This window comes from Vigna angularis, chromosome 4, assembly GCF_016808095.1.
Source record: "Vigna angularis cultivar LongXiaoDou No.4 chromosome 4, ASM1680809v1, whole genome shotgun sequence".
Taxonomy (NCBI): Eukaryota; Viridiplantae; Streptophyta; class Magnoliopsida; order Fabales; family Fabaceae; genus Vigna; species Vigna angularis.
This window is the reverse complement of record NC_068973.1, coordinates 9,206,795-9,230,918: the sequence shown is the minus strand read 5'-3', so window position 1 is coordinate 9,230,918 and position 24,124 is coordinate 9,206,795. Positions and strand designations below refer to the sequence as shown.

Sequence of the window (24,124 nt, the reverse complement as noted above, 5' to 3'; positions counted from 1 at the left end):
AATATTCCTTAAAAGAATTTTTGCACCTTTTAATGAAGGCAAAAAGACCCTTTTGTCCCTACGCCAAAAATACAATTAAAATATAAATTTTCTCTTAAACTCTTCTCCTTAGGAATTGAACTCACATCCATTGAATTCTAAACAACATAACTACTATCAAACTAACACATCACATTGATAATATCACACACTAAATAATAACATACCAATCATGTGTTCCACTTAATTAGCAATAACATTAAATAATTAACATGACGATTATAATCATAAAAACAACAACACTTAAACATCACACACCAATTACCAAACCATAATACTCAAGTCTCATAACAACTTTATTATCTAATTACTACATTTTCCTCGAGTTTTACAGTCGACCATGAGGGTTCTGACCTTGGCCGAGTTGTTTACGATGGTTTTCGAACTGTGTTTGTGGTTGGTTGAGTTGTTTGTTACCTAGCTATATGGGTTGTTAGTCGTGTTGTTTTGTTTTGTTGTCGAGCTATGTGGTTAGTTGTTGTGTTATGTTTGAGCATGGTTGTATCTGTTGTTGTTGGTTGAGCTGCTTGATTGGGTGATGGCCCGTTAGTTCGATTGGTGTTGGGAGACGAGTATGTTTATTATTGCGTCGGTCCAGTTGTCAATGAGATGCATGATAGTGTGTTGGCTCATCGGTCTGATTGATGTAGAGAGGTGAGTATGTTTGTTATTGCGTCGATCTGGTTGTCATTGGGAGATGTGATAGTGTGTTGGCTCGTCATTTCATTTAGTGTTGGGAGGCGAGTATGTTTGTTATTGTGTCGGTCTAGTTGTCGTTAGGAGGCATGATAGTGTGTTGGCTCGTGAGTTCGGTTGGTGTTGAAAGGAGAATATGTTTGTTATTACTGTTAGTAGTGGGTTTTAAGCCTAACTCAACCCCACAAAACCGGCTTGTAGGGTGAGGTTTGCACCTCACTTATATATTATAATTTGGCCTTATCTCTAGTCGATGTGGGACTTCCAACACACCCCCTTCACGCCGAGGTATAGACATCTCGTGCGTGATAGTAGAAATTGGGTGGTCCGATAACGGCCCGATAGCGGGTGGAATAGAAGAATAGAATGTCCACTTAGAACTCGCTAGGATAGGCTCTAACCATGGCTCTGATACCATGTTAGTAGTGGGTTTTAAGCCTAACTCAACCCCACAAAACCGACTTGTAGGGTGAGGTTTGCACCTCACTTATATATTATAATTTGGCCTTATCTCTAGTCGATGTGGGACTTCCAACACACCCCCTTCACGCCGAGGTATAGACATCTTGTGCGTGATAGTAGAAATTGGGTGGTCCGATAACGACCCGATAGCGGGTGGAATAGAAGAATAGAATGTCTACTTAGAACTCGCTAGGATGGTATGTTAGTAGTGGGTTTTAAGCCTAACTCAACCCCACAAAACCGACTTGTAGGGTGAGGTTTGCATCCCACTTATAAACTAAGAATTGACCTTATCTCTAGTCGATGTGGGACTTCCAACACACCCCCTTCACGCCGAGGTATAGACATCTCGTGCGTGATAGTAGAAGTTGGGTGGTCCGATAACGGCCCGATAGCGGGTGGAATACAAGAATAGAATGCCCACTTAGAACTCGCTAGGATAGGCTCTAACCTGGCTCTGATACCATGTTAGAAGTGGACTTGAGGCCTAACTCATCCTCACAAAACCGGCTTGTAAGGTGAGGTCTGCACCCACTTATAAACTAAGAATTGACCTTATCTCTAGTCGATGTGGGACTTCCAACAATTACATCGGTCTGGTTGTCATTACGAGGTGTGATAATGTGTTGGCTCGTTGGTCCGTTGTGCTAGGAGGTGTGTTTGTTTGTTGTTGTTGCGTCGATTTGGTTGGCACTGAAAGACGGGATTGTGTGATGGCTTGTTGGTCTGGTTGTCGCTAGGTGACGAGTGTAGTTGCTATGTTACAAGAGAGTAACATATTATTTTGTATTACTTTGTGGTAATGTGCTTATATATTTCATGAATGTGGTTTTGTGTGCTTATATTATATGTTCATCTTGTGTTTTTTTGTTAGCTCATCAATGCTTATTTGTGTTTTACAATGATTGTATAACTTGTGTTGTTATATAAAAGCATATGTTATTACAGATGATACTAAAGATGCTTAAAGTGATGATGCACATTGAGAAATATTTTGGGGAATTTTGATACAATGTATTTGGAATAATAGTTAATTTTGTAATTTTCGAATAATATCATAAATTTTGGAATCAGATTAAAGTTTTGTTTACGAATGGTTTTAACTTCATTTATAATGAGTAAATAAAGTTTTTTAAATTCAATGTATGATGATGGTATCAGAGGTTGTTTTTCTTTAAATTAATGAATGTTTTATATTACACGTGACATCCTGAAAGGAGTGTTACATTCATAACCTATTGAGATATGTTGATGAGATGTATGGTTTTGAAGGTGGTACACCGAACTTAATGGGATCCCATATTTCATTACTAGTCTCAATCATGTAAATTAAGGTGTCAAATGTTGAGGAGCCAATGGAAGAATCCTGAAGGCATGCTCTAAGGTTATAGTGAGGTAGATCATATTGGGGTGAGGTCAATAGTAGTTCTATCTTGTAGGTAGGATGGTTAGGTTTCTATTGTGATTGTGAATATCGATAAATATTTGATCATAATGCGACTCACATGTATTAGTCTATAAGTGTAGGTATAGTAACCATGACTTGTGGAAGTCATGTAATTTTAAGATTAACATAATATGAAGGTGAAGCTTCAATGAAGAAGATTATACTAAGAGTAAAATATTAGAAAATTTATGTTCTTAGTCTTGTGAAGATTATATAGGTGTAAAATATTTGCTTGTAATTTTAGGATTTAGTAAAGACACGTTTGGGCCTCCATTTGGGCCAAGAGAAAGACATGTAAGCGCAAGAAAGGTGGCATCTCAAAGCTAAATGAAAAAGGCTTAGAAGAAGTACCACATCACCTAGAAAAAAGTAATTTTTAAACTTACTTTGATCATGTTTAAAATTGGATATCTTGCCGATTGTATTTTAAGTCCCACATAAGGCTAGTAGGCAAGAGAGGCTATGCCATTCTATAAATAACCTCCTTTCCTTTTGTCCAAATGAGTAAGATATTTTTTATGTTATGCACTCTGGTTTGTCTTAAAGTCACCTAAAAAGTACCTTCTTCTTTAAGTTATTCCATAAGTAACCTTTCTTGATATAGGAGAATGGAGTTTCTTAAGAAACTTTGTGAGTTAAAAATTTTCCAATCATTATTAGAGTGATAATGCATTTGGCTTTAAAAGGAGTGGTTGAATAGAGGCACAATTTATTTTTTTGTACAATGCAAAATTGAAACAATTAAAAGTAAACAAATTAAACATAAATAAAATATAATACTGGTTCACCCAAACTCACGGACTATATTTAGTTCTTCTTTAAGCTTTCAACTTAAGAGATTTTACTAATCAAATCAATTTTATAGTGTGTACAAAAATCTATCTAGGTTACACGAGTATAAACTTTCTAGTTACAATGAGTAGAAACACTCTAACTACAACGAGTATAACCTTTCCATGTATAATACTTCTCAATCTCCCCCTGGATTTAATAACTCTCAAGATAGAAAAAAATTATTCTAAAAAAAAGAATAAATAAAAGCTCAAAAGGGTATACCTTCACAAAGGGAACGATTTACAAAAGGTTTCTAATCCCTATAATTTATGTTGAATAAATGATATCTCAATAGGACAAATGATGCATGTAAGACTTTGTAAGCACACAAAGTTGTCTTTCTTTTTGTATCTCACTTGTTGATTTTGTTTTACTATTTTTGTATCTTCTTGTCGTTCTTCATTTTTGTATGATTTTATTTGAGGTCTTTTTATAATTTTTTAGAAAGATGAAGGTTAAAGCTCTTGTAGAATAATGTATCTAAGTCTTTAATATGGATTATTAGAGTTAATGCTGTCAAAATAGATTAGAACTCACAAACCAATTTGTCTCATCACAGATTCTTTGATCATTATCTTTTAATTTTAAATATTTTATTTATTCAAAAAAAATTTAAACAATACAATATATATTTTTTGTTTTCTTACTTGTTTTGGATTATCTAACCTCCATATTCTTCATGCTTTCATCATTCATATATATATATTCATATATATATATATATATATATATATATATATATATATATATATATATATATATATATATATATATATATATATATATATATATTCATATATATATATATATATATATATATATATATATATATATATATATATATATATATATATATATATATATATATATATATATATATATATATATATATATATATATATATATATATATATATATATGAATGGGTACTGCTTGTGAATTTTTACTTGCTAATAAAAATAAAATATCATGGATTTTTCAAGCTGATTGGTTGCTTTAGTTGATTTTGATATTCAATGAATTCCACGAGCTTAGTGGTCTTTAAGTTTCAAATATTCATTTCGATATCACCATTTTTTTTATACATGATGGTAAATAACATTATGGTTAGCCAACATCATTTTACTTTATACTTTTATCTAAGCACATGTATGTAGATAGTATGTGTAATGATGTAGAAATGTCTTTATAAATTATAATCTATAAAGTCTCAAGATGTGTCATTATATTCAATAAATTGTTATGTTTTAATACACTGTTTAAAAAGTTTGTATTTAATATATTATAGTTATTAGACTTCAAGAAAAATGTATTTGATAAAGAGGAGAAACAAAAGTACTCTACATTCTCACTATTATTTTCATGTTAACCAAAGTAGAGAAAGTTATTAATTGAGCCCTCTTTCAATCCTTCCAAGTTCTTTCCGTCCTAAATTAACATAAACAACACATTGTAAGAGTGAAAAAACAGTGTCAAATGGGGTGTGAGAATTCTGGAGTAGGTGGGAGGGTGTGGGAAGTAATTGACTTGTTTTCTTCATCACCTTCATAATTCTTTCTTGCACCTATGTACACTTTAAAATTTCAATTTTATTTTCTAGAATGTACAATTTTAAAATGTTTCGAAATATAAATTTTATATTTTGATGGTATATTTCAAGATACAAAATTAAAACACATTCCTGAAATATAAAATTAAAAATATATTTTAAATTCTATAATTTAAAATAAAATTTTACATTTTTTATTTTGCACAAAAATGTGTAATTTAATTTTTCTTTTTGAGAGATAAGAAAAAGAAGAACTGAGTAGAAGCTGGGTGAAGGAAGAGACATCATGAAAGTGGAGGAAGAAGAGAAAGATAGGTGCATTGGGGGAGAAAGGAAAATATAGAAAAAAAAGATATGGATGAAGAAAATGAAGGTAAATGAGACATTTCACAAGTCTACGAGTGTAGGAGGTGTAGGAAAATAAGTTGCTTAATAACATTTTGGGCCTAATATTTGAGTTATTGAGGTGTCTAAAGAAGTTGGGCCCAGATATGTTAATTTTTGCCAAACTAAAATAATAGGTGGGAATTAGGGTTTTTCTCATGTAAAAGGACGAAACAAAGGCAACAGAAGATCTAGTTTCAGGTTGCAAGAGCATAGCAGTGGTAGGGAAAACGGCAACCCCTTAGAAGACAAAAGCCATGGTTCACGTTTCCTTTTACAGAAATTGTGAGTAGATGGATGAACTCTCCCTCAGAACGCCGTTTTGTGATGTCGGTCAAGAGTAACAACAACATTGATCTCTTTTGTTTTGTGTGGCAGATGGGAAGACGTTCAAGAAGCCGCGTCGTCCGTACGAGAAGGAGCGTCTGGACGCGGAGCTGAAGCTGGTCGGAGAGTACGGGCTACGGTGCAAGAGGGAGCTGTGGAGGGTGCAGTACGCCCTCAGCCGCATCCGCAACAACGCGCGTAACCTCCTCACTCTCGACGAGAAGAACCCGCGCCGGATCTTTGAGGGAGAGGCTCTCCTCCGCCGCATGTTCCGCTACGGTCTCCTCGATGAGACCCAGAACAAACTCGATTACGTCCTCGCACTCACTGTCGAGAACTTCCTCGAGCGCCGCCTCCAGACCCTCGTCTTCAAGTCTGGCATGGCCAAGTCCATCCACCATGCTAGGGTTCTCATCAAGCAGAGACACATCAGGTCCCTTTCCGTTTCCAAATTCTCTCTTGTTTTTATATCGATTGTGTTTCTCGTTACTTGTTTTGCTCATCACTACAAATTGTATCTTTTCAGTATTGGATTGAATCTTTTTCCAGAGTTTGCATTTGTTAAATTGTAGGCTTCTTCTGATTAATTCGAAAATGGATATAAAGAGAAAAATGCAATGATCTTGATAATATTTTTTTCTAGTTTTTTAGTTTCTTATACTTGAAGGGCTTATGTAGTCGATTAAGTCCCTATCTTGTGAATTAGGTTATATTTGAATGGATTAAGTAATTATATTACAAGGAAATGAGAAAAATAATTCATTTTCTTTTGTGAATTATAATGAGCTTAATTTGCTGCAGAAGTTAATTCATTGTACCTTCTTTTTGAGGTAATATATGTGGAGCTAAGTTGCTTTAATAATTGAAGATGAAATAGGGTGAAGTTATTTTTGTAAGAGAGCTTTTCCAAATAAGACCAAAAGCAACCCGTGACTATATTGTGAGCTTTTTTCCGAACTTTTCTCAAGCACTTGTATCAGGTATTTCAAAACCGCCTGTTTAGCTAGAATTTAGAGTTACACTTGTATAAAGTTTTCAAAGTCCCCGTTTAGCCAGAATGGAGAGTTGATGTATCAGCTTTCTGTGCTTTTGAATTTTTGAATTCTTTTAACTTAAAGCAGAATATTTTGCAATAACTGAATGTTGATGTATCAGTCCAATTTGTTTTGTATCTGTAATACATGCATTGTTTGGAGAATGACCTTGTTATTGTGTCATTTGGGGTGAGGCAGGGTTGGTAGGCAAGTGGTGAACATCCCATCTTTCTTGGTGAGGGTTGACTCACAGAAGCACATTGACTTTTCACTTACAAGTCCCCTGGGTGGAGGACGCCCTGGAAGAGTGAAAAGAAGGAACCAAAGGGCTGCTGCTAAGAAGGCCGCAGGTGGAGATGGAGATGAAGAAGATGAGGATTAGACTATTAATTATGTCCATCTCCACTGCATTTACCCATTGTGTCACCTTTTACTTTACGAGCCTAGATTATGGTTTTTGATTGTTATACATTTTCATTCTCGGTTCCTTGTTTGGGAAAACATTTTGTTTGACATATTATGTTTTTTGAAGTTATATATTTTAATGTATCAAGATTTTCATTAAATAATTTTTCTGACCTTCATATAGAACATCACAATCATATGTAGTTATAGGAATATTTAATTGTAGGAATGGCTCAAGTTTTATACGCATCTAACATTCACATTATTTTGAAGATATTGAGCAGGAAAAAATTGTCTTCAATCATAGAAATTGGGTTATAGAGATGTGAGTAATTTACCTCTAATCTACAAGTTAGTGTTTGGTTAGACTGTATTTCTTAGTAGAAGAGTTGTTGTGATGAACGTCAAAGTAAAGCGGTGGCTCATCCTCCAAAAGGTTAAAATTGATGCTGGTCAATGTCCATTGTTTTGAATCATATAACATGTAGAACCAATGTGATAATAGGTTACACGAACCCATATGCTTGAACTTGCTTTGATATTGCTAAATTTTGGTCAACCCGATCTTAAGAAGTTTGGCTTGGTATAATGGTATGCAAAATGATATATTATTAACAAAATGATATATAATCAATGATGCTATCTAATCACAGAAGTGCTGATTCTAAGCTGCTTAGACACTTCTTTGATCTACAGCACTTTCTCACCGTAAGAGTAAGCATCGAGATTATGTAAGAATTGATAAACTTTATCCACTTGAACTAGTGGAGCTTAGATGGTAATTTTATTTGGCTCTCCGTCAAAGTCAGGTGTATCGAGGTTGTCTCCTTTTGGTTCAACACATAGAAGTTAACTAACTTTCGTCGATCTCCACTTGTCAGCCTGAGGTTATGCTCTTGTCTTGGATAAGCTTACATATAAACATTTTTAGAGGTAAAAAAAATAAAGTTCTGTACAATTTAAAACTAAATTAAAAATTTAGAAAATTTGTATGAAAAATCGCTACAAGATATGTTTTCATGTTTTAGGATTTTGTGAAGGGTTTAGTTTTTCTTTTCTATAATTTTGTTATTTATTCATTAATCTATACCTTCCTTTTCTTTTCTATAGTTTTTCTTGGTTGTAGATAATTTAATTAGTGTTGTGTAGTAAGCTAGTTAGTGGTACGTTGACTAATTTCTTATAATAGTTTTATAAACAGGAATGATGTATTGTGATATATATGTGCGAAATGCAAAATTTTATATTTAATATTTATTTTCATCTTTGTTTTTGTGAGTCTATTTTAATAAGTAGTTTCTAAAATTATTTTGGTTGAGGATCTATATGTGATGTCTATGTGAGGTATTTTAATGTGTAAGAAACTCTTCCTGTGTATATTTTCTATTTTTTTTTATCAAATCTTAATAATATAAAATAAAACAAAGTTTAAACTGCAGACCATGGCAGAATTTAATGGATTTTTTCACAACAATTTGTCAATTCTTACAAAAAGAACTTTGATCAATAGAGTATCAAAATGAGTGTCATATTTTAAAATGAGTGTCATATTTTGTTTTATGTTGAAAATTGTAAAGAATGATGTTTAAGAATAGGACGAAGGTGCTACAAAGGTGCAAAGGGCAACTAACATAGAATCTAAGAAGAAAGATTGTAAAGTTCTTTTCTTGATCCATCAATGTGGATTTTATCAATTTTGAGAAGATATCTTTGACAACTTTATTGAAATATTTTGAATAAGTCATATGGAGATGTTGATAAAATTAATAAAGTGAAACTCCAATCCATAAAAGACAATGAGTTGCTATTTATGTCTGACCACAAATTAGTAGGAGATTACTTTAATAAAATTCAAGTACTAGTGATTCAATGAAAGTTTGTGATGCAATGTTTTCAAAATCAACAAATAATTGAGAAAGTTTTAAGAACTTTGATTCCACAATTTGACCATATTGTAGTGAAAATTGAGGAATTAAAAGATCTTGAAAAGATAAAGGTGAAGGAGTTGCAAAATTCACTTAAAGCTTATTAACAAATGCTTCTTGAGAGGAGTGTTGGCAAAGTTACAATTCAAGCTTTGCAAGCACAAACATTTGAAAGAAATAATGACTCGGATGACAAAAACGTGATAATTGAAGAATAAAGTGAAAGATTTTAGTGAATGTTATAATAAACTCTGAAATTAGAATTTAAATGGTGACAACCACAAGAAAAATTGAGGCCATGGAAAATTTGTGAAGAAGATAGGTGATCAAAATAACGGAGAATGAAAAAAATGATAAAAAATAGTGTTATGCTTGTAAAAAGTATGATCATTTTTTACATGAATGCTTCAATAATAAAGGAAAACAAGTGAAGGAGGATGAAACTCAAATTACACAAGGTGATAATGATGATTCTGATTCATATATGTTTTTCTCATGGTGGTAGCATCAAATTGTACCAAATTTAATTGCTAGTATTTGAACATTGGATGTTCAAATATGACATGAAACAGAGAGTGATTTGTTAGTCTTGATGAAGAAGTAAAAAGAAAGGTGACATGATTACAACCTTGTTAGCAAAAGGTTAGTAATAAACACATTGTTGAGGAAAGTAAAGGTTGAAGTTGATAGTCTACAACTAGAAGTGATAAAGTGTTTGTACCAATTCAACTTGATATATAGTTTGAAAATTGTCATAAATGGTTTAGAATCAATCACATGTATAGTTTGATTGTGTAGAAATATACTTTATTCAACCACTAACACCTCAAGGAAATAGACAATAACCTCAAAGTTTTAGATATTTTACATCTATTAATGACCATGGAGTGAATAAAGATGGATATAATGTATTTTGCTATGTTGGTAGTAACAACACTAATATCTTTTGAGCAAGACATCTAGAAATCTAACTAGAAGACAACAATAAAGGAAGGGTTGACAATAATGGAGAAAAGGCACTTGATATCATTTTGCTATGCTATTTCATTTTACTATTAACTTGGATGACGAGACAATTACTTTGCATCATCATCATCTCATATATTTAAATATTTTCAATTGACTCCTATTAAACATTTTTATTCTACTAATGTCAAAATTTTTTATATTTCTCAATTGAATGAGTTGTTACACATGACTTTTTTATTGTGCAGTCTCAATTAGAGTACTATAGCATTAGAATATAAGAAAAGAAATGAAGTTTTGAAACCCTAATTATTTTTACTAAATGTTATTGTTACATGTAGAATTGATTTTTATTTTTATTTTAATATTTTAGTTTATGAAATGAAATGAGTATTTTTTTCATAAAAATAATTAGTATTTAAGAATTTCAAGTATTCCAAATTCGTCATATTCTATTTGAGATTACATAATCAAATTGTTAATAACATGAACTTAATTTAAAAGTATAACATATTTTAACACACAATATAAGGAAATACTAAATATAAATTTAATTAAAAATATTCAAATGTATAAAGATCTTAAAATTTACTCTTTTTAATATTTTTCACGTGGAGCAATAAAAATGCAAAGAAACACCTTACATCTCAGTTGAGGACAAATGAAAAAACAAATATTGTATTCAATAAAATAAAATATTTTTAATAAAAGCTTAATTAATAACACTAATATTTTATAGAGATTTAAAGATTAATTAAGCTTAATTATTTTAGTCTCCAAATTAAAAAAAAGGTTAATTTTATTTTTTATAATTAAGAAGGAATATTTTAATCACTAAATGTTAAATTTGAGATTTTAAAAGAAAGATAAAAAAACAATTTTTTGTCTATTTAGGAACTAAAACTATAGGTTTATATATATATATATATATATATATATGATTAAATATATTTTTATTTTTAAATTGTTCACTAAAATCATATTTTGTCTATGTTTTAAAGTATATATCAATTTTATTTTTACACTTTATAAAAGAATGTAAATGTCATCGATAACAAACGACACCTAACGACGTTAAAGTTTTTCTGTTTTCTTGCAACTCTATCTTTCTTCTTCCTACAAATCTCTCTCTCCTCACTACGACTCTTGTTCTCTGAGGAGAAATTGAAGCTACAAAATGTTGTTGTTAGCACAATAAAGGGTGTAGTTGGTAAAGTAAAGGTCATGATTTTGGTCTTAGTCGAGTTGGATTTTGATTTGGAGGAATTGTTGGAGGAAACTGAGAATGTCACGTAAGTGGATTTGTACTTAGAAAAAAGTTGGAAATGAGTTTTGATGAGGTGGTGTTTGGAGGGAGATTAGAAGCAGTAAGGGAGGAACATGAAAATGAAGATGGAGGAAAACATCCCGAAGCATTTCATCGTTTATGTCTTTCTTCGTCTTTGAATCTCTAAGTATCCACTATAAACCTTTCTTTGTTTGAACTTGTCTTAACTTAAAAAGACTATGTTATTTAAATTGCTCAAGTTAGTTATTATTTACACTTTTTTTATCAAGTCTTAATTATAAAAGATATTTAACGTCAACAGACCGTGTTGACTTCGTATTCCTCCCAATTGTTGTTATTACTTTCCTCGCAGAATAAACAATTTGCAAGTCCCAACAGAGGTAAAGAAAGAAAGATGGATTCTCTGAAAATGTTCAAAGGTTACGGCAAAATAGAACGCGATCAGCACGGAATCGAAGATCAGCAACCAAACCCTAAATCCCAAATCTCAAAACCCGTAATCACCACAACAATTTCCGTCCTCGCAATCCTTTCCCTCACTCTAACTCTCGCCTTCGCTATCGCATCCATTGCGCACCACCAAGCCACCGAGTCACAACAGCTTTCCAACTCGGCCGACTCCATCCGATTCGTCTGCAACGTCACGCGCTTCCCCGCCGCGTGCCTCGCTGCCATCCCGCCCTCCGCCAACGCCACCGATCCCCAAACCATCCTCACCCTCTCGCTCCGCGCCTCGCTCCACGCGCTCCAGAGCCTCGCGTCCTCGCTCCGCGCGACGAAGGGAGGTGCACTCGCCGACTGCAAGGACCAGTTCGACGACGCGCTGAGTCGACTCAACGACTCGCTGTCGGCCACAGCGGCGCTGACCGACAAAGCAGTGAGCGACGTGCATACGTGGGTGAGCGCGGCGGTGACGGACCAGCAGACATGCCTGGACGGACTGGAAGAGGCGGGTGACGCGGCGAGCCTTGAGAAGATGAAGAAAATGATGACGAGGTCCAAGGAGTATACGAGTAACAGTTTGGCTATTGTTGCTAATATTCGCAATTTGTTACGTCATTTCAACATGAAACTCCATTGAACCTTTCAAATCGTTGCATTTTTTCTACTCGAAACAGCTTTGGAATTTGTGTGTGTAAATATGTGATCCTTAATTAATAGTATGATATCGTATGATGGAGTTTCAAATTTTAATTAAGTTCTTTCCCTTCATCATAATCACAATTTATTCTTTTCTTCATGATAAACCATCTACTTATTGAACTATTTAAGTCTTAGATATAATTAATTATTAGTGATCATATAAATAAGAACTTTTTATAAACAATTTCAGATTGTGAAATCCTATATATTACATTATGAACTCTTTGAATAATAAAATTGAACTCTTGCTATTTGAGTTGTTACTTGCTACTTTTGTGCTAGTTATTACTAATTAAACATTATATTTTCAAAGCATATATATTTTTACTCATTTGTCTCTTATCTTATTATTAAGTAAAATCATTTTCTTACATCAAATTCATATCTTCTGTTAACACCTTCGAATCAGATTTAGCAGGTCATTCTTATTGATGATGGAAAGTCACTCACATCTTCTGCCAATTCTATCAAACAGTATGAAGTATCAAATTAAAATCTACAAGGCTTGTGAGAAAATAAAAATTCCACACAGCAAAAAATTTAAGTCGGCTTAATTTTTTTTTTAAAATTTCTTGACACCCACTCATGAAAAAAGCTATTAATTGATTATATTAACATTTTAATTATATTTTCTATTTTTTAACTTCAAGTATTAATATATATCTATATCATTATATTATTTAAATGAAATTATTAAGAGGTTATTTTATTAAAAAAATGTTTTCGATTTAAAATTCTAATACCAAATAATCAATTGGAACATTTTGTAAAACTGTGGAGGCAAAACTTTCAGAATAGAAACTCAATGATCTTATTCGTTTACTTATTGATAATATGAAATCTCCAAAAACACATGTCCAACTAACACCAATGGACGTAAAGATCCAAAATCTTATTCACCCTTTTTCTTGCATCTCATTTCAGGAATCCCGAAATTCTTTTTCCCCCAATCTCAAATCTTTGTTTAATTTCCAAAAGCTTGAAGAATGAAGGACATTGATATCAATTTGTATTTTTATAAAAAAATGTATTAAAAAAAGACAACTCTTTTGTTAATGTTGCAGAAGTGTTCTAAGACACTCCTAGTCAAGATCACTGGTATATGCAGAATTCACTAACTCTGCTACCCTTTCACCAAGCTCTTTTACCTCTTTCTGAAGCATACTGATGTGAGAGCAAGTTTCCTTTATGATCTGCATCATGCTCACTGATACCTGCAACAAAACATAGATAAGCTTTTATTGAGAGAATGAAGAAATTTTCATCCTTTGGGATTAACATTAACTTCCATAGTGAGCTATGTCATACCCTTGAGTCGCTTGTTTGGTTTTGTTGTGGCAACAATGCTTTTAGCATCAACAACAGATCATTAATCTTACTTTCTCTGAATTTTGAAGTTCTGAACTTTCTTCTGCCAGACATGCTGAAAGTTTGCAGTTTTGCAATTGTGCTCACTTTGATGTGAGTTGCCATCAAGAAACTGAAAAATGCTTGAATGGAGGAAGGGCGAAAACTGTTCTTTTATACTAATAATATACTCTGTTGACACTGTAAACAGTGAGAATTAGATCTACATGGCCCACAATTACAGTGGTTTTGAGGGTTGAGAGACTCATTGCCAAATATAATCCTTACAGTTTACTACACCATGATGATACTCATGAACTTATCTGATGTACACGTATCCTTAAAGACAGCCTCAAGAATTTTGAGAGTGGAATGCAAATCTAACGGTATCTTGTTTGTTTTTGTGGGAAATTAAGGTTGGCAAAACATTGCATTCGCTGTCAGTCTTTGCCTGCACAATATTCCTTTTGTCCGTTGGTTTCAATCACAACCAGCCGTAATATGTAATGTTCTCCTCGGTCATGGAACTTTTGTAGGTTAGGCCATCAAAATCAGACCCAATCTACACTGTAAAAACATTCTAACCTTTAATTCAATTTCGATTTTAGTCATTTTTAATAAATACTGTCAAAAATTAGTAACAATTTTTTTTGAGTCACCTAACTCTACTATCTATAGTCGGGTCTGAGAACTTGATAATCAACATTACTTGAGTTAATGTTGATTAATAATATAATTAGAAGGTTTGGTTGAATTATTGATGATGATAATTAGTCTCAATTATTGTATTGATTGAGCGAATCACGTCTCCAAGTTCATAAGAGGATAATGGATCATGAAACATTAATGTTGTCAGAATCTATACTTTTGTATTGTACACACAATATATTAATATTACTAAGTTATTAAACAATAATGATCATTAACTTATATTTTAATTTATATTATATATATATATATATATATATATATATATATTTTGTAATTTTATTTAAATTTTAATTTAAAAATGTATTAAATATATTTTTTTTTATTTTTTGCAGGTATCCGTGGGTACCCGCGAATTTTAAAATACACGTGAATATTTTTTAAACGGGTATCCGAGCGGGTAGCGGGTCGGGTAGCGGGTACAATTTTATCCGGCAGGTCGGGATCCGGATAGGCACTACCCGTGCCCGACCCGACCTGTTGTCATCCCTATGCTCAAGTTACTTAGCACCTTGATACTCAAGTCAATTTTCAGTAGTACCAATCGAGAGTATTTCACCCTACACCTCCAACATCTTATACAGCACTTCCAAAAATTTTATTTTTAACCTTCTAACATCTCATCCTACACCTGGAACTTTTTCAAAAATTTCATTTTTAACTTTAATAAATATCTTTTCATTTTCTTTTCTTATTAAAAGCACTCTACACCACCTTAATAATAATTTAATTTAAAATTTAAATTATTATTTAATATAATTTTATATTTTGATAATGATTAAAATATAATTTATATTATGATAATAATTATATTAAAAATATAAAAATAAATTAATAAAAATAAAAACAATGATAAATAATAATAATAATAAATTTGATTTAATATATTCAAATATATTAAATTATATTAAAATAAATTAAATAATTATTAAATTTTAAATAAAAACCAAAATTTTAAAAAACTTGTTTACTGATATTAAAATCCGTAAAATATGCTAACAATTTTCCTTTTTATTTAAAATTTAAAAAATATTTAATTTAATTTAAAATTATAATATTATTTATTATATTTTTATATTTTAATAATTATTAAAATATGATTTATATTTTTATAATAATTTTATTAAAAAATTAAAATAATAATAAATAAAATAAAAATAATAATAATGAAAATAAAAATAATATTTAAAATTACATTTAATGTATTTAAATATATTAAATTATATTAAAATATTAAATTAAATTCAATAATTATTAAAATTTAAATAAAAAAATTTTGTTAATCGGATATAGAAATCCCATAAGTTATTTACAGGTATTCATCGATAAATAATTGTTTTCCAAAAATTTATTTTTTTAAAATTTTAATAATTATTTAATTTAATTTAATATAATATAATTTAATATATTTAAATATATTAAATATTTTATTTAATATAATTTTATTTGATATATGATAAATAATTGTTTTTGAAAAATTGTTTTTTATTTAAATTTTAATAATTATTTAATTTAATTTAATATTTCAGTATAATTTAATATATTTAAATGTATTAAATATTTTATTTTCATATAATTTTAATTTTATTGTTATTATTTTATTTTTGTATTAATATAACTATTATTATAATATAAATTATATTTTAATAATTATTAAAATATAAAATTATATTAAATAATATTTGAATTTTAAATTAAATTTTATTAAGGTGGTGCATAGTGTTTTTAATAAGAAAAAGAAGTAAAAATGAAAGGATATTTATTAAAGTTAAAAATAAATTTTTAAAAAAAGTTGAAGGTGCATGATGAGATGAGATGTTAGCACGTTAAAAATGAATTTTTGGAAGTGCATGATGAGATGTTAGAAGTGTAGGATGAAACACTGACCGTTTGATTATCACAGTTAAATTTTAGATGCCAATAAATATAATCACCTACTTTTTTATCTTGTCTCTGTATTTATAAGTTTTGAAATGAACTTTTGTTCAGGACTGATCCAAATCACAATCCAATGTCATATAAGCATATTTTATCTTACAAGTTTTCTTAATATATAAGATATCAATCAATCATTGATGTTAGTAGTAACCAATTAATCTATGTTGTTTTACAAATTTTGGAAAATTGATTGATTGCTCACTATTACGTTGATCGATCAGTTCATACAATACATTAACCATATCTTAATTATATTTTGACATACACTCTGTATTGATTATGTTAAGAAACGACCTCCCATTATGAAGGTTTATTAAAGAGAAATAAAGGAAAAAAAATCTAACTAATCGTTTTAATTCAAGCGAATTGTTTGTATGCCCTTTCTTAAAACATGTTTCAACACTCTGTGTTTTATTCATTTGGTTGCAGTTTGTAATTATTTTACACATCATTCTATTTATTTCTTTAAAAAGGACTTAAATGTAATTTACTAAGTTTTCAAATCAGTACCATAATCGCAGCTAATAATCTCGTGTTTCGTTGCAGTATTGCTTGCACTCTCTCCTTCATATGCCTCGTCGCTGCCACCTCTTTGTCTTCTTGTTGGTCCGATGACAGTGAATGCGGTATTCTCTGGGGTTAGTTCTTGACATGGTCTAGAACCTCTCATTTGTCGTCGTGACTACGACTAACCTCCTCTCCATGTTGCTCAAACTTTGGGAATGTTGGTGACGACCACCAAAGGGAGATTGGTTTGAGTGGTCAAGAGAAGACTTCAGTGGATTAAAAATCTGGTACCAAACACCCCATTTGGAGAAATGGCAGGGATTGTGGCCATGGCTTAACTCTCCGTATAGATTACGACTTTCATTCTCTCATACTTGCTCACCCCTTTGCAGAAACACCACGATTCCCTCAAAATCACACCCCTTATGGCCCTACGAGTAATTGGTATTGTCAAAGCCTTCAACTTGAGATCAAATGTCTATGCATGAGGTATCTCACTTCAGAATCATTAGCAGAACAACTATGAAGAAGAGGCCACAACGAGAGACAACACATTCACCATTATTGTTAAATTGCTGACATGCATTGCTAGATAGGAAGAGATGACAACGAGAGGTGGTGCATTTACCACTGTCACCGGATTGACGACATGCATAGTCAGAGAGGAAGAAACCACGACAAGGCACCAAAGGGGATAATGCAAGTCGTGAGACTGATTTGAGAACTTAATCTTGATAAATTACATTAGATCCTAATTAAAGATACATAAATAAATAAGATGATGTGTAAAATAATTATGAATAACAATCAATATTAGAAACACATAAGAGAATTTTAAAACATGTTTTAAAGAAGGGACACAAAAGTTAGCATAGAATCCAAATTGATTTCAGAAATTACTGTTAAATTTCCCTTAGGAAAGTTAATCACATGTATCTCTTTATTAATTCAGTCCAGTCCAAGACTATTTCCAAGATTCAGTTTTAGGAATTAAATTTGATTTATTCAAGGATATAATCGAAGAAATCTTAACGTATAGCATCATATTTCCTGAGGTCGTGCTTCCCATATAGAAATGGGCTACCCTTACCATGTTACGCCAAATTTCGACAGACAAAAACTACATTGCTTCAAAAAAAAATTTCTAACATGTCAAATATCCTCTTCAACAGCAAAACATAAGAGGGGTCTGTGTAATTTGCTGCATGTTCTAATCGGCAATTATTTACTTCAAAGGTTCCTTTCAAGGGAAAAACAAAACAAAAAACATTTCTATTGCATGAGAGCAGGAAGAAGCATTCCTCAATAGCTTTTTACACAACCTCTAATAGGACAATATGCTAGCACTTGTTTGTTTGAGACATCTAAAAGTAGGAAAATAGAAATTAGGCAGCAAAACATTATGCTGTAACTCACTTAACACCTTATCCAGTTAATGAATGCTTCATTAGATTCCCTCCAGACTGACTAATACAGAACACAGCAAACAGCATTAAAAGGTAATCTCCTTCAAAATAATATTTTTGGACATTGCTTCAAGTTAGCAAACTTATATCTTCAAATGTAGATGTCCTATTGTAACAACATACCGAGTAATGTCATCACAGGAATAGGTCCATTTCAAGTTATTAAAGAGCATTTATCATTTTCTTCATCTCAGCAGACCGCCTGGGATCTGGTTCTTCAATCGCTCTCTCGGTAAGTACTTGCTTGATACGACACATTGACTTCCTCACCTGATTTCACATAATAAATCAATAAAATGCATACGTGCCTTTTTGGTTCCCCATACACAGTTAACATTTGTATTTCACTGTTCAGGAAAAGAGAATAAGAGCAAGACCACTGTGACTGTTCTATACCATTAATCCATTGGTCAACAAGAGCAACACAGCAACACATGTGTAAGGCAGAACAAGTGGAAAGTGAGGTGATACCTTAGGTATGCGCTCTGGGTTAGGAAAACGGAAGTTCTGTGCATTAAGCATTTGACGCTGAGTCATCAACATGTTCTTCTCCTTTAACAGCACATACCACAACTTATGAAGGTCGTCCCAAGATTTCAGGCGCAGTTCAGAAGCCTTCCAACCCCGACCTAGCAACATACATTAAGAAATATAATAAAAAGAGACAGCTATTATATCAGACAAAAATAGCACAACCTTCAAAGCTCAACAGAGAAAATCAAGAATTTTGGTTGTAATGAACAATTGTGGCTACTGCATGAAAATCAGTGAATTTGTTTACACCAAATCCAAATCTGTTATAAAATAAGAGGTGCATGATGCATACCATAAACAACAGGTTTGTCATCATCTGGGCTCCTGTCTGCCTCAAAGAACTCCTGAAGGGGATTGCGTACTTCTCTGCCACCAGCAGGAGCTGTAGTGGCATAACGTTTTGATCTAGCAGCAGCAGCAAAGAGTGTTCGTCCAAGCGTTCTAGACAAAAACATGGCTGCATTGCCAATCCATACTTATTTTATAATGTAAGAAACCAGAGGACAAGAAAATGCCATACAATGTTATCAAAATCAAATAAAATATTGCCTTAAATGCACGGATTTTCCCGACAATGTATCATTGAGTATGATCAAGTAACAGTTGAAAAATTCCATCATTTAGGTAGACAGTGCGAAGAAAGTGCAACTATGAAATTAAAAAATCAATCTTAGCTTCCCTTATACCCATACATGCAAGGACTGGGTTGGGTTGGGTTTACAGTCATACAGAGCTATCAATATATGGCAGCAATCCCCTTCAATTCTATCCCCACTTAGGCCAAGGCCAACACCCAAAGTGACCATACAGATTAAGGTTAAATCACTGAAAAATGAAAAATTAGTATACGGAGGACACAGGCAACCCTAAAACAAAGTGAAAATGTTGATAAACTAAGTTTCCCACTTCAGTACAAGTTCAATATTGTATTAGTACATAATCCCAAGATTCGAGACATAAACTGATACAATGCACCCTCGAAGAGTGGCGATATTCATATGATGAAGCAATTCTAGTAGAAATATTGAACATTAAATTGGATTCATAGTTCACACGAACATTGTATATACCTATATCAGCATCAATATCAATGTACGCGTACGGGTTAAATTGTGGTTACACTGGACGAAAAATATTTGTAGGCAAGCGAGATCTGGCAAAGAAACCGAAAAATGCTAGGATTTCTAGACTACCAAATCGCATTTTGAAGGCAAAATGCTTTTCTATGATTCAGACCAAATATCGAACAGCTTGTGAGCAACATCAAATATATTGCAAAATGATAAAAAATGAAATATTGTGGACAACAAATAAACAAAAGCGTACAGAGGGAAATTAGAGATACAAAAAAAAAAAAAAGACTTCACAAAAGGGGAAACAGGTAAGTAAATAATACTTAGTTCATGGGGAAGTCAGATCCACAAACTGAAAATTAGAAAAATGAAAAACAAAGCAAAACGGGAATCAGCAAAAAGCAAACCTGAAGAAGTAACCAGACTGCACTACAAATATGAAGTGGAGATTAAACTATCAAGATGAATTCATAGGAAAAGAAAAGGAAAATTGAGGTCGGGGTTTAAGGGTTTTTCAGAGAAGAGGAGAAAGACGAAATATAGTTTGAGGGTTTATATTTGCAACCCTATGTTTAATTTGTCCCTTTGTTCTTCATCAACTAACTCACTTGTAAGCAAGGAAAACACAAAATGACTATTAAATTTAAGAGAGGTAATGACAATGTTATTTTGTTAGGAACAAAATGCACCTTAAAAAAAGTTTAAAAATAAGTTAAATATTTAATACAATGAAATTTTATTAATTGAAACTCAATTAAAAATTCAATTTTATCATCAAGCGTTTAAATTACTATAAATAATTACTTTTTTAAGTTTAGGAATACATAATTTTTTATTTAACAATTCTCAAATAGATTATAAACTCACGAAGTATTTTATATAGAAAAGGTTTCATCTACTACTATATAAACATGCTTCTCTTTTTTATATACATTTTTTTTCAATTTTTTTCTCTAAATATTTTTTAAATTAAAATAATTATTTTATTAATTCTACCTTTCAAGTAATTTTTATTTTAATTTAATAATATTTTTAATTTGATTGTTTTTTTCCTAAAATTATTATTTTAAATTAAAATAAATATTTATATTAAAATTATCTAATAATAAAATTGTAAGAATTATTTAAATTTACGTTTATAATTATAATAATAATAATTTTATTATTGTTTGTTATCATAAAACATAGACACAACGAATGTATTTTCATTAATTTTAAGAATAAAGAACAGCTAATAAAAATGAAAACCATTTTAAAATAATTTTAATAATGTATGTATTGTAAATAATTAAAAATCAATTGATTATTGTTGAAATTGGTATTGCACAATGTTATGTTCTAAAAAACGTGTAAACATACAATGATTAAGAGGGAATGAGTGAATTGGTTTTTTTCAAATTTTGGTTTTCTATTAAAATTTTTATCGATCAGTTTATGAATGAAAGATGCATAGATAAATAAAAGTACACACAGAATTTGATCCTAATTTGAATCAAAAGATTCTATATTCAATCGTTAATCACTATAAGAGAGTGATTAACTTTTTCACTAGAAATCAGTTTCAGATTACAATGAGAATGATAAAACAATAAGAACAGAAAACACATTCCTTCGACAAATGGTGGAATGAACACCAACTCAATCAACTTGTGGAGAACCACTTACACATTTAGACACACTAAACACAAGTTTCTCCTTTCTCAAGAGTTGATTAAGCTAAGACTTAAACTAGAGAACTTCATCAGAACCAATTATGTGCTCTCCAATGGTTTAGGTAACCTTTAAAAGGTTTAGGAGAGTTCTATATATAGGTAAGGGGTCAGAAAATGAAAAGACAATTCTCAATTGCTAGTGATAATCAATTATCACAAGTGATAATTGATTATTTCATGCCGTTATGGGTTTTCGAAAACGTGATAATCAATTATCCTTAGTGATAATCAATTATTGTCGAACCCTGGACAATATAAAAACTTGCGATGATAATCGATTATCTCCTATGATAATCGATTATTGCCGCAAGAAATGATTAAGCTATAATACTTATAAGTGCTTACACTTGAAAAATAACTCCTATACAAATGAATTCTACAAAGAATGCTTTAAACAATTTATGTATTTGTTTCTTCAAGTCTTCAAATGCATCATCATCATAATCTCTTCAAAGTAATAACAATGCTTCTCATGGGTAACAATCTCTCCCTTTTTATGATGATAAAAAATCCTCTTTTTTGTTAAAATCCCTTATGACTTCCTGCATTATTTTAAACTTACACAAAAACATAAAGGTTAATAGCTTTAAACAATAAAAAAATATTATGTTGTTTTCTCCCCCTTTTTGATCATAAACATAAAGACTCATAAGAAGGAGCGACTCCCCCTCAATTTAGGCTCCTCCTTAACAAAACAATAGTTCAATCAAAGACAATAAAAGTTGGATTGATAAAGTCAAGCAATAATACATCATAATTTAGAAAATACTAGAAACATAAATTTAAAGCTTAAAAGAAATACAATTATACTTAAAAGTTAGGACTAAGAGGATAATTAGGAGGTTGAAGGTTAAGACGATCCTTAATGTTGTAAATCCTAGTATCAAAATCTTTTAAGTGCTCAATCACATAACTATAGTGAGATTGATCCATCTCAAGGAGTTCTCCATGTCTAGTCTAGTGGAGAGTGCTCATCTGCTCTTGAAAATTTCTCATCTGCTCCATTTGACGAGTGAAATTTGCAAGATGTTCTTCAATGGAGAAGGACGAGGATGAAGGTGCAGCTAATAGAGCAGCTTTAGAGGGATCAACTACATTGACTGGTTCTATCATATGAGCATCTATATCATCATCTTCATCGTCATTATATGCTTCATCTTTGTGAACAAAAATGTTGCCACGAGCAACAAAACCCATTTGTCGCAAGGTGGTTTCTCCAATCTCCGAACCAGCAGCTTGGATGGCACGGCTTGGATGGCACGAGAACTTTCACCATCAACATTGACTCCTTTGTACTCAAGGATGCGGGACACAAAAAGGACATGTGGGAGATGATAAATAGGATATCGTTGTGCCTTCATCATACTGTCCACAATGAGAGAGGACCAATCAATATGAATGTGCTTGAGAATCCCATAGATAATAAAAAGGTCTTGTTCCGAGCATTGAGCATGATCGGTGGCTCGAGGACATAGAACCCAAACGATCATATAATGAATCAATCGTTCTTCAACTTTGAATCCACCTACAAGAAGTTGTTTCTGCATGGTTTGAAGTAGTGGATTCCTTTGAAAAGATTGGAAAACAAGGAGACGATTGAATCCATCTACACCAAGATGAACTTTAACAACATCATCTCTAATAGGCATCATGGCCACATGGGATGGAAAAGTGGATGGAGAAAATAGATGAAGAAAATAATAAAAAAAGGTTGGTGGAGAAGGTGGTGGATAAAATATAATTTAGAAAGGTGAATGAAATAAATAAAAGTTAGTGTGAGAGATTAATATAAAAATGGGGTGGAAAAGTAAATGGAGAAAATGGATGAAGGAAATAATGGATAAAATATAATTTAGAAAAGGTAAGTGGAATAATTAAAAAAGTTAGTATGAAAAAATTAATATAAAAATAAGGTGGAGAGTAGATGAAAAGGTAGATGATGTGGAATATGATATGGAAAGTGATGTGGAGGGTGATGTGGAGAGTAAGGTGTGAGAAGAAAAAGAAGATGGTGAAGAAATAAAAATGTGTTGGATTAGTTATCCTTTTGGCATAAGGAGTAAAAATTAATTTGGGGATGCAAACAGGAAAACAAATTATAATTTTATTTTCTTTTTATTATTTTTAATTTTTTTTTTGTGATGAATTATATTTATTTGGACAAAATTGGGTATTGACAATACTAACAAATACTTTTTTAAGATATATTCTATGAAAGTTGTTTCAAATATAAAGATTCTTACTATCTTCAATTTTGGATCCTAATTATAAAAAGATTTTATCTCATGATCATAAAATAATCTTATATGAAAATAACTTTGTTTTCAATAGGCTTCTAAT

General features: G+C 31.4%; 3 protein-coding genes across 3 annotated transcripts; 2 read left to right on the top strand and 1 right to left on the bottom strand.

Moving 5' to 3' along the window:
* The first annotated feature begins 5,540 nt into the window (after window positions 1-5,540).
* Window positions 5,541-7,338, top strand: LOC108344643 (40S ribosomal protein S9-2). The gene is made up of 3 exons (XM_017583082.2): window positions 5,541-5,696; window positions 5,790-6,171; window positions 6,971-7,338. The coding sequence occupies exons 1-3, from the start codon at window positions 5,669-5,671 to the stop codon at window positions 7,152-7,154; spliced, it is 594 nt and encodes a 197-aa protein (XP_017438571.1). The 5' UTR covers window positions 5,541-5,668; the 3' UTR covers window positions 7,155-7,338.
* Window positions 7,339-11,246: 3,908 nt separating this feature from the next.
* On the top strand, window positions 11,247-12,550 carry LOC108345033 (pectinesterase 3). The gene is made up of 2 exons (XM_017583589.2): window positions 11,247-11,522; window positions 11,709-12,550. The coding sequence occupies exon 2, from the start codon at window positions 11,751-11,753 to the stop codon at window positions 12,435-12,437; it is 687 nt and encodes a 228-aa protein (XP_017439078.1). The 5' UTR covers window positions 11,247-11,522; window positions 11,709-11,750; the 3' UTR covers window positions 12,438-12,550.
* A 5,700-nt stretch (window positions 12,551-18,250) lies between these two features.
* Window positions 18,251-20,665, bottom strand: LOC108344730 (uncharacterized). Its single transcript, XM_017583206.2, has 4 exons — window positions 20,480-20,665; window positions 19,292-19,456; window positions 18,937-19,094; window positions 18,251-18,735 (listed from the first exon to the last, which is right to left on the bottom strand). The coding sequence occupies exons 2-4, from the start codon at window positions 19,452-19,454 to the stop codon at window positions 18,628-18,630; spliced, it is 429 nt and encodes a 142-aa protein (XP_017438695.1). The 5' UTR covers window positions 19,455-19,456; window positions 20,480-20,665; the 3' UTR covers window positions 18,251-18,627.
* Between the last annotated feature and the right edge of the window lie 3,459 nt (window positions 20,666-24,124).

Coding starts and splice junctions, on each gene's coding strand:
- LOC108344643 (XM_017583082.2), top strand. CDS start 5,669: ATGGTTCACGTTTCCTTTTACAGAAATT. Junction 5,697..5,789: donor CGTTTCCTTTTACAGAAATT/GTGAGTAGATGG, acceptor TTTGTGTGGCAG/ATGGGAAGACGTTCAAGAAG. Junction 6,172..6,970: donor ATCAAGCAGAGACACATCAG/GTCCCTTTCCGT, acceptor GGGGTGAGGCAG/GGTTGGTAGGCAAGTGGTGA.
- LOC108345033 (XM_017583589.2), top strand. CDS start 11,751: ATGGATTCTCTGAAAATGTTCAAAGGTTACGGCAAAATAGAACGCGAT.
- LOC108344730 (XM_017583206.2), bottom strand. CDS start 19,454: ATGTTTTTGTCTAGAACGCTTGGACGAACACTCTTTGCTGCTGCTGCT. Junction 19,095..19,291: donor TGACAAACCTGTTGTTTATG/GTATGCATCATG, acceptor GTATGTTGCTAG/GTCGGGGTTGGAAGGCTTCT. Junction 18,736..18,936: donor ACCCAGAGCGCATACCTAAG/GTATCACCTCAC, acceptor ATGTGAAATCAG/GTGAGGAAGTCAATGTGTCG.